General features: G+C 47.8%; 1 protein-coding gene across 1 annotated transcript in view; it reads left to right on the top strand.

Moving 5' to 3' along the window:
• Nucleotides 1-13,957: 13,957 nt before the first annotated feature.
• The window catches only part of PA2G4 (proliferation-associated 2G4), a 20,322-nt gene continuing 19,935 nt past the window's right edge, over nt 13,958-14,344 (top strand). Inside the window, exon 1 of the mRNA XM_015408693.1 lies at nt 13,958-14,217. Coding sequence (XP_015264179.1) covers nt 14,130-14,217 — 88 coding nt within the window. The 5' untranslated portion in view covers nt 13,958-14,129. The remainder of the gene's footprint in view (nt 14,218-14,344) is intronic.

Raw genomic sequence — 14,344 nt, 5'->3', positions numbered from 1 at the left:
GTTCTCCAGCCTTACCTTTAGGCTCCAAATACGCAGCTGAATTTTAAATGGAGGTTGGTTGGTTGATTTTAATTGATGCATCTTTTGTTTTGGCTGTCCATGTACTCAACAGGCGAAGGGAGTGTTCTGCAAAAAGCAAGATTTGTATGAAATATAATTGTAGTTCCCTCCCTGCTTTCTTGAGTAGGAATCCCGTGGCACTTTAAAGACTCCCAAGTATAAGCTTTTGGGGGTCAGAGCTCACTTTATGAGACGCATCAAGTGTACGTCCATTAGGCAGATGCATCTGTACCCTTCTTAAAGCTTCGAATAGCAGAAAGAGGGAAGAGGGAACATATTATAAGGAGACAGACAAGTTTCCAGTCAAAAGGGTTATCAGTCCACTCTGGGGAAAGATTGCTCCCAGTTGTTGACAGACAGGCCAAGTAGTGAGCTCTAACTCACAAAACCTTACAGTGGAATAAATGCTGTTAGTTTTCACAGTCTATTTAGATATATATATCCCACTGATATCCCTACTGGGGACCAGTATTCCCTCTAAGCTGAGTTAGTGTGAGCTAGCTCACAGTTTTTCAGCTTCCAGCTCACAGATTTTTGTCTTCGCTCAGGAAGGATGACTCTAAAGCCAACTAATTTATGCAGTAGCCAAATCGCTCGCTCACAAATTTCATGCCAGTAGCTCACAGAGTAGAATTTTTGCTCATAAGATCCCACAGCTTAGAGGGAACATTGCTGGGGACCCACAGTGGCTTACAACATTGGTCTCCCCTCCTCAGTCTTATCATTACAACAACAACCCTGCTAGGCGGCGAGGGAGTGACTGGCCTAAGGAGCTTTCATGCCAGAGGGGGGATTTGAATCAGGATCTCCCAGATCCTAGTCCAACAGTACGCCACACTGGCTTGCCTTTAGACTTCTGCTTAATTTTGGTGCAACAGACTAACATGGATAACTCTCTAGAACTACCGTCATACCATTCAATAACATTTTTTGTCATTTCCTCCCCAAACAGAAAGGACTAGAAACAGGCATACAAGCCAACATAGGGTTCTCAAGGAACTACCAGATTTAGCCTTATAAATTATTCGGTTCTGTGTTTAAAATGTATTCTAGCCACGGACTATCACCTCTCTGCTTTCATACTGTGGGAAATTAGCACCCTTCCTGGATCAGAATTCCACAGGGTACGATGAAATCTCAAGTGCTGAAAAGCAGTCAGATTTACCTAGATCCTTTCAACAGCACCGGACACCTGGATTGAGCAGGATTTCAACTAGGGAGGTGCTGGCTAATACATAAGGATATTACAGATGCTATTCAATCCCCACCCCCCAGAAGAAAAAAGCTTCAAGGCAACAGCCAAAGTTAAATTTACTGAAATGAGCTCCTTCAGGAGGAGGAGGAGGAGATAAGATTTAGTTATCTTTTGGCACAAAGAAAGCCAACCATAGTTAAATTGCTGCGGCATTTTAATACAGTACTAAGTAAACTTGTGTAAGGAGAGGCGGCATGGTATAGTCCAGTCTCATCAGATCTTGGAAACTAATCAGTATCGGTACTTGGAAGGGTGACCTCCAAGGAAGACTCTGCAGAGGAAGGCAAAGGCAAACCACCTCTGCTTCTCACTTGCCTTGAAAACCCCTTGCTGAAGTTCCGGTAAGTTGGCTGCCACTGGATGGCACTTCACGCACACAGAACCTTGTGTAGGTGGAAGACTCTCAAGTTCTGAAACCAAAGTCATGATAACATTAGGGTATAGTCCGATGGTTCTTAGTTTAATTCTAGAACCAGAAAATTTCATCCAATCCTCTGATACCTTGAGGACATCACAGTTCTATACAACGGAACCCAAATATGTCCCAAAGCAAAGTTTAATGCAATTGCAAGACTTTCTCCATCACGGCCCTTGTGCAAGATGTCTATAAAATGCTTTGCAATACCACGGGCACATTCTAGAGAATGGTAGGTTGCAACAAAACTCTGCAGATTTTGGTGGGGTTTAGGCAGGCCTGACGTTCTCGCCTGAGTCTCAAAACAGTGCCATCCATACTTTTTTGCATTAAAATAATCCAGTTTAGGGTTGCTGGTGGTCCAGAAAAACAACAAAAAACTGGCTCAGTTCTCGGAAAGAGGTCTGAGCCAGAGTCTGAGGAGGTGGCTCAGGTGGAAATCAGAATGAAAACAAATGAAATGGGATTCTGTTGATAAGATTATGGAAAGGTGCTGTTCTAAGCCTCCTTTTGCCCATTTTTTACCCTAATTACTGTTGCTGCTGTCAACTGTTTAGACTCGCTTTGGTGTAATTGATTTGAGGACGTTAATGAAGCAATATCTGGACGGAGTTAATTAAATTTGCATACGACTAATAATGTCAAGTATTACAAACGGTAATGAACAAAAATATGGAAACAACCTCATTTGGTCAGCATAGCTCTGGAATTCTTTTTGTATTTGTACGACAAAGGTGTCACGTTGAATCTGTTCTTCCCATATTGGATGTATATATTTTTCTTAAATGTCAAGTTGATTTTTTTTTTCTTGTCATGGTTTGAAACTGGTGAAATGAAGGCTTTTTATCTTTTACAAAAATCTGGACTGGAAGGAATCCAAATGTTTACACATTTTTAAATTGCCTTGTATGATACCTTAGCTATAGTGTAACATAGAAAAATAGTTGTGTCTAAAAAACAAAAATAAGACGCCTCTCCTGTTATTGGCTAAGACAACGGCGTACTCCTATTCCAGGAAGTAAGGATGTTGATGGAGCTTGATCTTGTGAGGAGGTGTATTTGGGCAGATTCATTCAATCCTGCCTTTTGGCATTCAAATCAAATAGATCCTCTTGCTAAGAAACTGGATCCTAGCAGTCATTATATTCCTATGGAGAGGGCATAAGATCCCTACCTTTTCCTGATCCAAACTTAGTGGGCCAGTATGGCGATTAGGTGTTGTGCCAATACATGATGTCACTTCTGGCATGTAACTGAAAGGGACATCATCACGTTGGGGCGATGCTCTAATATTTACCCTAGAGCATTGCTGGGATGCAGTGGCATCTCAGAAGTGATGTTGCATCTTGTTGTGACACACACACACCCAAGTTCCCCGTTGAGTGGTGGTAAGGACTGGGAGTCCAGGCCAGGACGTCTCCTACTACAGCAGGAGACCTGGCTTCCCTAGGCCTAGTTCCGGTACCTTTAGCCGCATTTTAAGGCACATGGTGAGTACGTGGAGAAAAAACGATGGGAAACTGATATCTGTTTAATTTGTGCACGTTGTTAAAGGCACAGAAACATTAAGGGTTTGTGTTTGTTTGTTTGTTTTAAAAAAAACCCACATGGACAACCGTAATTCTGTGCTGAAATATCATTAGAAAAGTCCTTTGATAAAACAAACTGAAACAAGGTCAATTTATGCCTTATGGACACACCTCTGCTGCTAAAGCAATAGTGAAGCTTTCAAGCAGCACAAAACCTTTTCTTAGAACAAATAAAAAATAGCCACTGGTCAGTTAACACACAAGCTCCATGGCAGATCTTTTATTTCAAATGTAGTTGTATTTGGTTGCATTGCTTTTGGAAGCCTCCGTGTGATTTCCTGACATGGAACTCTGATGGCAGTTGGCAAATTGTTACTCTAATGCACGTTATTTCCTGCATATTTGGAAAAGAAGGCCATCTCAACCCAAACTGAAGGTTTTGTCAAAGGCCCTAGCTACAGGGGTTGCCAACTCTGGGTTGGGAAATTATAGGAGATTTGGAGTGGAGACTGGGGAAGGTAGGGGTTGAGGAGGGGAAGGACCTCAGTGGTGTACAGTGGCATAGAGTCCACCCTCCAAAGCAGCCATTTTCTCCAGGGGAACTGATCTCTGTCATCTGAAGATGATTTTTAATTCTGGGAGATCTGAAGGCCCCATCTGGAAGTTGGTAACCCTACTAGCTACGCTACAGAATCCTGTGGATTTTATTTGCCCCAAAGAATCCTGGGTATAGTTGTTTGGAGGGGCACGAACACCAATTTTCTGATAGAAATTCCTAGTTTCTTTTGCACAGAACTCCACCTTCCTTGGGAAATGAGAATGATTGTAAAACCAGATTTGTGTTTGTAGTGTGGGTATGCTGTTAATTTCTTCAACTCAATATGCAAGTCAGTGATGACCACAAGGCGTGTTTTTGAGGAAAAGGATTAAATTATGCCTATTCCTTGCAGGAGAGGCACTGGCTGTGAACTACTTTCTAAATAAGGATAATCTGATTTCTACTGACAGGGGCCTCTCTTGTTGCTGAGACCCTCAAAAAGTGTGTGTGTGTTTTGAATACAAAATAAAAAGTGACATTGATAAAGCACAGTATTTGTATTCCTGTCTGCTTTGCTAATGGTGGATCGACTGGGGACTTGGGGTTGCCAGGCACAACCTGGCAACCACTGGGTGATGGGGGAGGTGACAACATCTGCTGGGGTATGTGTGTATGGTGTTGCCAAGCTGAGCTTAACATCTGGTGGGAGGGCTGGGAGAGGGGACATGAGGGGTTCAGTGTCACTGATGTTGCCATGTCACCTCCAGGTGGAACTATATGGTTTTACCATAAAGTTTATGGTTATTCCTAGAGCTACCCTTTGTCACTTCCGGGTTGTATCCAGTAGTGACAGCAATGTCACTCTTTAATTTTTTTTCCTCCTGCTGTTGCTCCAGGTAGCGGTGGGCAACAGAGCTTGCCAGCAGGATGCCTCTGGCTATATCAGGTCTGGCAGTCTATGTGTTGTCCCTGGCATAATGATGCAATTACTGTCCTGATAAGTGACTGCACATCAGGGGAAAATCTCTAGCATTGCTCCAAACCCCTCCTTCTCCTCCTCATTATTATTATTAAAATTTGATTTCTATACTGCCCTCCCCTGTGGGACAGGGCTCAGGGCGGTGTACAACAAAACAGAATTCATACATAATTTCACAGTTAAAAGCAACGAATACATTAATTAAAAACAATAAATACATTGGTTAAACTAATTAGAAGGCACTAAACGTCAGTTGTGACACTGCCTCACGGGGAGGCAGAAGGTAAGAGTACCAGCCAGGCAAAGGACAGGAGTGCCAGCCAGATGGAAGCTGTCGCTGTCCTCAACCAAATGCCTGGCGGAACATCCCTTGCCTTACAAGCAGGGGTCATTTCGTAGAAAAAGAGCTAGGGGAACTCATTAGCATAACTCATTAGCATATGCCACACCCCCTGACATCACCGAAAGTGTGTCATAAGGCCACACCCCCTGACATCACCGGAAGTGTGTCATAAGGCCACACACCCAGCCCCCAACGGTCCCAGCCACCACCGCCGGCCTTGCAGTTCCACTGCTGAGCTCCACATGCCGAGCCCGGCGGTGGACCTGCAAGGCCGGCGGGAGTGCAAGGAAGCCCCACCAAGGCCCTTCCTGGCCCCAGGAGGCAGGGGTGGGGAGAGGCAGGGAGGAAGCAACTTACCCCTCCCTCTTCTCCTGCCTCCTCCTGGCTGAATGAGGGCCGGAAGCGGGGTGGCCGGAAGCAGGGGGCGGGGCTTCGTCATGTGCCCCGCCCCCCGTACCTCACCCGGGGGAACTGCGTTCCCCTGCGTTCCCCCCCGAAATGACCTCTGCTTACAAGCACTACAGAACTGCATTAAGTCCTGCAAGGCACGGATGTTGTTCAGCTGAGAGTCCCACCAGGCTGAAGCCAGGGTGCAAAAAGCCCTGGCTCTGGTTGAGGACAGCCGGATGTCTCTCAGGTCGGGGACCACCAATATGTTCTTATCTGCTGAGTGTAGTGCTCTTTGGGGGGTGTACCAGGAGAGGCAGTCCCAAAGATACATGGATCCCAGACCGTTTAGGGCCTTAAAGGTTAACACCAAAACCTTGAACCTGATCTGGTGCTCCACTGAAAGTCAGTGCAGCTCGTGCAGCTCAGGTTGACTGTGTGCTGTTCACGGAGTCTCCATAAGGATCTGTGCTGCTGCATTTTGGACCGGTTGGAGCTTCTGGGTCAGCCTCAAGGGTAGCCCTATGTAGAGCAAGTTACAGTAGTCCAATCTGGAGGTGACTATTGCATGGATTACTGTGGCCAGGTCAGGACAGGACAGCTAGGGGGGCAGTTGCTCGCCCTGGTGTAGCTGGGAAAATGCCAGTCTGGCAACATCTGTGATCTGGGCCTCCATTGACAAGGAGGCATCCAGGATCACATCCAGGCTCTTGACTGTTGGTGCTGCCATCAAGAGCTGGGAGTTGGACCCCAAACCTGAGGGGTGCCCCCCCCCGCCGCCCAGCCACAGTACCTGTCTTAGTAGGAGTCCGTCTCAGCCGACTTTTTCAACCAACTCACCATGGCTTCCAACCCCTTAGCCAAATCTCCTGGGGCAGCATCTGGCCAGCGATCAACAGATATAGCTGGGTGTCATCTGCATAGAGTTTAACCTAGAGTTGTGGGCAAATGCTAGAGCATAACCTGATTTGCCGATGTTGCTTCTGAGTTGCGCTGGAAGTTGTGTCACGACGCAGAGGATGCCAGTTGTACCCGCCATTTTCCTCCCACAACCAAGCTGAGGTGGGTGGTGTTTGGGTTTTTAGAGTGGGTATGCTGTGGGCAGGGGGTGGGAGATGGCTGCCAGAAGACATGTGGGAGCCCTAGCAGGTATGTGTGGAGAATCATGGCACATAATGTGTAGAACATCTATATGCTATGTTTCAGATGTGCAGTGCATATTACGTATTCTATCTGAGCAATACTAAGCTGAAAAGTTAGGTGTAGGCTAACCACAAGCCTGTTGGAGACCTAGTCTAAATGCACCGCTCTATCACATAAGAGGCTCCGATTCTTCAACAGTGACTTTGCAGGCTGCTTTCTCCATCCCTCCATCTCCATGCTGGGAAAAGTATGTGGAATGCTTGCTTGTCAGACAATCTCTTACAGGATAGTGCAAGTAAAAAGGTAGAAAGCCTAGATTTGGGGGGCCTGGTGGTGCAGATTCATATGCTTCCCTGCACTGGTGCCATGGGCTGTGCAAGAATTGCAAGGAAAGATTCAAGGGGTTGTGTGTTGAGGGGGATCAACCCTCATATAACTGTGCTTAGAGTTGCAGAATTATGGAGGGAAGGGGTTGTGCCTCAGTGCAGAACGTCCATGGTTCAGTCCCCATTATCTCCCAGTTAGACAGAACAGGGACTGGGTGATATGAAAGAACTCTAGTTGAGACTCTGGACAGCAACTGCCAGACAGAGTAGACAATACTGAACTTGATATACCAATGGTCAGACTTGGCATCAGGCAGCTTCATCTGTGTGGCTCACTGTGTGTTTGGGGAGGTCATGCGTTGCCATGCTTTAAGCCATGGCATGTATGCAGTTATGCTGTTCTTCTGATGGTATGGCATTTCTGTTTAGAGAAGAGGGGGAGGTGATTTCTGCCTATTCCTTCCATCACCCTGTAACCTGTTCCTGATTTCCCCAGGGACAAAATGTCAGGGGAACTCACTGGGCTGCAGGAGGAAGAAGCAGGAAAGCCCCACTCCGCGATGTTCACAAATGGCTGGTGGATACATATCGTTGGCATTATCTTTTCTTGAACTAACCTCTGCTGCTGAAAGCCTACAAATGCAACAGTAAGGGGGCATGCATTACAAAATCCCCGAGCCGAAGATATACTCAGAAATTGCTGGTTCAGGTTGTCACAATGATTACCCGGAATAGTAATGCAAAGCCTTAGGTATTATGGAAACACACACCTCTGAAGAATCTGTGTTGTGGCTTCGGGTGCTTACCATCAACAGCGGCAAACATCTTGTTCTTGGATTCTCTGAATTTCTCAGGCAGTGGGATTTCTCCCTTCCAACTGGATCCAATCGGGTGAGTTTCACCCAGCTCAGGGAAGGCGGCGCTCAACTGGCATGAGTCTCACCTGGCCTGGGGAAGGCAGGTGCAGGGCTCCAGCCCGCACAAGCCAGGGACAAGGCCTGGCAGAGCTGCAAGTTTGGCTGCCACCTTCTCCTTCTCTCCCTTCTTTGTGGGGGCGGGGGGCAGGGCCACAGCTCTGCAAGTAGGATGGCGGGGGCACCTTGCTGAGAGGCCTGTAGAACTGGATCCCTTGAGCCAATTCGCTTGAAACTTGTGTGTGGGGTCCCCTGCAATGGGAATCAATAGAGAGAACTCTTAGTATCCCTGGACTGACAGGCGCCTACTTTGTGGGTCTGTAAAATCAAACCCTGTTGCTCAATCTAGTTGAAATTTAGGGTGTCTTTAAATCAGAGGAAGGACTACGTTCTGCACAGATTTGGAGCCAATATCTTTATAAACAGCTGACCCAGACCCTCCAATGGATTCCCCATTGAAAACAGTGGCCCTGAACCTCTTGAACCTGAACAAGCGGCACATATCTGAATCCCAAACTGATAATGTCCTAACCTAACTTTTAAGCAATCATGGTAAAATCCTGCCATGAGCGCCACATAAAAAAATTTTTTTCTCAGCACACAGCTCTATGCAACAGTGTTTAATGTTTGTTTGAAAATGGCTTTGCTTTTAAATGCTTTATCTAGTGTTTTTCCTGTTTGCAGATAACTTCATGTATAGGCTCTCAATAATCCTTACATGACACCTGGGAAATAAGCAAGGATGAAACTGCCTCATACCGAATCAGACTCTTGGTCCATCAAAGTCAGTACTATCCACTCAGACGGGCAGTGGCTCTCCAAGGTCTCAGGCAGAGGTCTTTCACATCACCTATTGCCAGATCTTTTAACTGAAGATACTGGGGACTGACTCTGGGACCTTCTGCACACACATGAACACCTGAAGCTGCCTTATACCGAATCAGACTCTTGATTCACCAAAGTCAGTATTGTCTACTCAGACTGGCAGCAGGTCTCCAGGGTCTCAGGCAGAGGTCTTTCACTTCACCTACTGTCCTTTTATGTGGAGATGCTGGGGATTGAACCTGGGTCCCGGGACCTTCTGCATGCCACCAGATGCTCTATCACTGAGCCACAGCCCCAAAAGATTGGTGGTGAACAACAGCTGCCCTCAGGGTTACCTGCAGTTAAACAATGAGTCTATGGGCAAGCCAGGCCCAGGGCAAGTCCTGCGATCACATGCACTAAATAATCCACCTTCAATCCACTTTCAATCCACTTCCCAACTGGATTTTGCCAGTTCACACAGTAAAATCCAGCTGCAAAGTGCACTGAAAGTGGATTATTTAGTGTGTGTGATCGCAGCCTAGGATTCTATTTTTCCAGTGGGGTATTAACTTTTTAAGGGGGCTTAGGATACCTATGGGCCTGTTTCTGCAGCGTGCATCTGGAATTTGGGGTCCAACGCCCTGCACTGTCCAGCTGCCGATCCGGAGGGACTTTCCACTCCTCTCCCTTCCCTGCCTTCCTCTCTCCCCTCCTCCCTGTCGGCAGGGTCTTGCAATGCCAGTGCGACAGCAGGACCTAGCACAAGAAGTTGGAGCTTGTCGGTCCTCACCAGCTCACCAGTGTGGTCAGCCAGGACGATGATGATGAAGCTTGCCTTGGGCCGGCCATGGCTGACCTGGGCAGGCATGCTGAGGGCACCGCTGCTGCTCTCGTGGGCTAGACGAGCAAGGTGGGCGCTGGGGGGGAAGCAGCCAGGCAGCCCAGCCTACCAGGGCCTGCTGAGGGGTGCTGCCACCAGGGGCAGCCAAGCATGGCTTGCCAGAACTCTCCCCTGGGGAAGGCAGAGGGAGGATGGGGAGTGGAGGGCGGAGTAAGCTGGGCTTCTTGAGGCTGTTTTCGGCACACTGGCTGTAAAAAAAACCCACAACAGGTGGGAATCGAGGGTAAAGCTGGGGAGGGCAGAGCAGGCCAGGCTTCTTGAGGCTGTTTTCAGCACGCTGCTCACTACGGCACAAGAGTGTGTGCCTGTAAAGAAATGCTAAAAACAGGTTTTAAAAAACATTTTAGCAGAAAACAGTGTGGGGCTATGCATTTAAGTAAGGGGGCTGAGCCCTGAATAGCCCCACCGTCGCTATGGGTTAGGGTTAGATATGAAACACACACTTCCCCATTCACAGTCCTGTCTTTGTGGTGGTGGAAAGTTCCATCAAGTCACGGGCAACATATGGCAATCCTGATTAGGGTTTTTAAGGCAAGAGATTAACAGAGGTTTGTTGCCAAGCCCTGCCTGTGCGTAGCAGCCACGGACTTCCTTCAAGGTTTCCCATCCAAGTACTAACCAGGACCAACTGTGCTTAGCTTCTGAGACCTTACAAGGTCAGGCTACCCTGGGCCGTCCAGGTCAGGGCAGTTAATTCTTTAACTACTATAATTATACTTGCCTTTATTTAGTTACTTCATTTCTCAGGCACCTTTCTAGTTGAGACTCAAGGTGGATTACGGAATTACAAAGCAATGCAATAATGACCATCCTAGCCCTGACCTGGATAGTCCAGGCAAGCCCAATCTCGTCAGATCTTGGAAGCTAAGCAGGGTCAACTCTGGCAAGTACTTGGATGGGAGACCTCCTTGGAATACCAGCAGCCAGGAGGCGGGGGCAGGCTTTATTCAGCCACCTCTCTGAATATCCTCCAGGCCCCCAGTAGGGGTCAGTCATCAGAGGTCACTATGATGGCTGCTGATAGATCTAGCAGCAAAAATAAAGACGCATACTCATTGTCTACATTCAAATGGAGATCATCAACTAAAGCCACCAATGCCGTCTCTTTCAAATAGCCTAGCCTGAAACCTAATTGAAAGGGGTCTAGAACCGAGCCAGCCAAGAATCAGCCTGACCCACTGAAGAGCACACCAGGCAGGAGAGAGGGTATCTTTTATGTGACCAAGTAATATTCAGATTGCACGAGGCAAGCTCCGAAGTTACAAAGAACTCTTCTGCAGGTAGAATAATTTAAATAAATAAAGGCAGTAGGTTGGATCCAAAGTTTGATTTCTGCTAGAAGGTAATTCTGCCAACAGGATGGTACTTTCCTGCTGCCCTCCACCACTGATGAGTCCCTCTGCCTCTGGGTGACAGGAGAAACTTAGGATGTGCTGTCAGGTTAGCTATTAATCATGCTCGGAACAGTACTTCCAAAACTGTCCACAAACGGGCCCTCCATGAGTCACTGGATTAAAGTGTTGTCAACGTTAAGTGGCTGCGAACTCACCCAGACCCTCCAACAGGTGTTGAAAGGTAGCTGCCACCCTACGTAAAATGAAAAGGCATTCAAATATTATGGGAGGTCCTTCAGAGGGGGTACAGCTCTTCTTTCCTCCTTCTCCAGGGACCAATGGAAGGTTCCAGTGGGTGCTACAAGCATGGATGGCTTCAAAAGGGAATTAGATAAGCATATGGAGCAGAGGTCCATCAGTGGCTATTAGCCACAAGGTATAGCTAGGGGCTCTGGGGCAAGTGATGCTCTGTCTTCTTGGTGCTTGGGGGGGGTCAACAGTGGGAGGGCTTCTAATGTCCTGGCCCCACTGCTGGACCTCCTGATGGCACTGGTATTTCTGGCCACTGTGTGACACAGAGTGTTGGACTGGATGGGCCTTTGGCCTGATCCAACATTGGCGTCTCTTATGTTCTTATGTACTTGGGACATGGGATACACGGGACATGGGGTACACCCTGAACTTCAGATCTACACAAAACTAGAAGGAACCATCTGGCTTTGGCATCAACTGGGGGCCCTCCGTTGACTGAGATACCTCAATGAGCCCTTTCTAACTCCAGTACGATGTTCACCACATCCTTCAACATCCCTACTATTTGCTAGACAATGGGTTGGCCCCATATGCACCACCATTCGTGGAAGGGTAATGAGTTGGTAGGTAGCTAACAGTGCCATTCTAAGAAGAGTTCTACTAAGTCAACCGAAGGCAATAGTATTAGAAAGGTATAACACTTCGTAGGATGACACAAAGTTGTTTCAGCCTGCATGTCAGATCAGATCAGTAAGTTTGATCTGTATAATCCTGTTCTGGAGCCCTCACATACTGTACCTGGCTCCCAGTCAGAGATCCCTCCAACTGCCAGGGGTGGCTATCTATTCCAATCACACTTTGAGACACAGATCTGTTTCTTCTACCACTTTCCTGATGAGCAACCTTTTTCTTTCCCTCCACTCATTCAAAAGAGTTTCCTCTTCTCCAGATGACATCAGATCTCATAGTCCATGAGGCCTGCACATCTCACCACTTGGAAGGACCTTGCCGCAGGGCAAACAACTTGTCCGAGGAGGATGGTAATAGTACAAACAAATAGTTTCTCTTACCGACGATTAGCAAAAACAGAATATGCCATACCAGGAAGTAACTGTATCTACATTTGTTGCATCTAAACAGATCACAAAACTCAGTTTTTGCCACTTGCTTTTGAAACTTTATTCTGTTGAATCAACGTATTAGTTATTCAGTTAGATTTGAGTCCAGTAGCACCGTACAGACCAAAACGTTTTTCAGAGTATGCCCTGACCTAGATAGCCCAGGCAAGCCCGATCTCGTCAGATCTCAGAAGCTAAGCAGGGGTGGGACCCTGCTGGCAAGTACATGGATGGGAGACCTCCAAGGAATACCAGGACTGGAACACAGAGGCAGGCAATAGCAAGCCACCTCTCTGAAATGTCCAAGCCCCACTAGGGGTCGCCATAAGCCATCCATGACTTCCAGGCACACAAGCGCACACACACAAATACAAAAAAAAAAAAGATTTTCAGAGTATAAGCTTTGACTATTGAAAGTCAATGCTTTGAAAATCTTGTTGGTTTCTAAGGTGCGACTGGACTCGAATCTAACTCTTCTACTGCAGACCAATACGGCTGCCCTCTGAAACTGTCAGCATGGATTCATTACACCTTGAAACTTCTTTTTAAAAAGTTTTAGTTTACATTCAGTACAGTTAACACATTTAAAATATCAGATACATAACATTTAAAACATAAACAAAGGATACTGACTTAAGATAACTGACACTTGGAAACCCATTATTCAGTGTTGGAAAATAATTTTCATCATCCTCTCCTTGATGCTTTTCAACCACCCAGAATGTACCCAGAAATTAAAGTACATAAAGAGTAGAACAGGATGGATGTCCCTACAGGTGGCCCCGTTGCATGCCTTCCAGCCACATATTATGGTGTTTTGTGAATATGGAGCCAGACTCTGCAACCGGTTTTCTGGATCTTAGGGTTGCCAGCTTCCTCCTGACTACCGGTGGTGAGGTGGTAGGGTTGCCAGATCCAGGTGGAGAAATTCCTGGAGATTTAGAGATGGAGTCTGGGGAAGACAGGGACCTCAGCAGGTTACAATGTTACAGAGTCCACCTTCCAAATACCTGTTTTCTCCAGGGGAACTGCCTGGTCTCTGTAGTCTGAAGATGAGCTGTAATTCTGGGAGGATCCCCACGTCCCACTTGGAGTTTGGCATCCCTATCTTGTACTGCAAACGTGTTATTTTTATGCCTCTGACATCCTTTTTAAGTTACACAAATATAAACTTGTCGCCATCTGAAGAAGTGTGCGTGCCAGAATAAAACTTTGTTGATCTTAAAGGTGCCACTGGACTCAAGATTTCCAGGGTCTACGCTTTTGAGAGTAAAAGCTCCTTCCGTCGATCTTGTTGGTGTCTTTAAGGCGCTACTAGACTTGAATCTTCCTGTACTATAGGAATTAGCAGTCTTTTAAGGTGCCACTGGACTTTCATTTTGTTTAGTCTTCAACGTGCCCTGGGATTTCCACTCAACATGTCGTCACAGTCTGACCGGCGGAAAAGGCGAACTGTATAAGGTGCTTGTCATTCCATGTGCGGCCGTTAGGTGCCGCAATTTAAGAAGGCTTGGAACCCGTTCCGTCCCCTCCCCGGTATGATTTTCCCATCGTACTCCACGCTACGTCGAGGTCGGGGCTCATCCCGGCGCCTGACGGGAGTCGTAGTTCGCGGTTGGCTGAGGGCGGCTGACTCGCTTCCCCAGCGTGCCGCGCGCAAAGCCCGCGCGCTCGCTCTCTCCTCCAGCCTGTCTCGCAGTCGGTCTTCTCAGTGAGGAGGTGGCGGCAGGGGCAGCGGCGGAGCGGCGGCGGCGACGACAGCCCAGGCGCGCGGGCGAAGGGGGAGGGCTTGAGCGAGGCGGCGGCGGCGACGCGGCTCAGTCCGACCATGTCGGGCGAAGAGGAGGCGGCCGAGCTGACGATCGCGGAAGACGTGGTGGTGAACAAGTACAAGATGGGGGGAGAAATCGCCAACCGTGAGTGTGGCCCGGCCGTGGGAGCCGGACCTGGGGCCTGGGTGGGAGGGGACCGTCCGTCTGCCCGCCCGCCCGCGGGCTCGACGAGGCGACCTGTCAGGGCTTGATTCCTCCGCAGAACAAGAGC

Source organism: Gekko japonicus, unplaced genomic scaffold (genome assembly GCF_001447785.1).
Source record: "Gekko japonicus isolate JY-2015 unplaced genomic scaffold, Gekko_japonicus_V1.1 scaffold2118, whole genome shotgun sequence".
NCBI lineage: Eukaryota > Metazoa > Chordata > Lepidosauria > Squamata > Gekkonidae > Gekko > Gekko japonicus.
The sequence above is the reverse complement of the archived record's forward strand: the minus strand, read 5'-3'. Positions and strand labels throughout refer to the sequence as shown.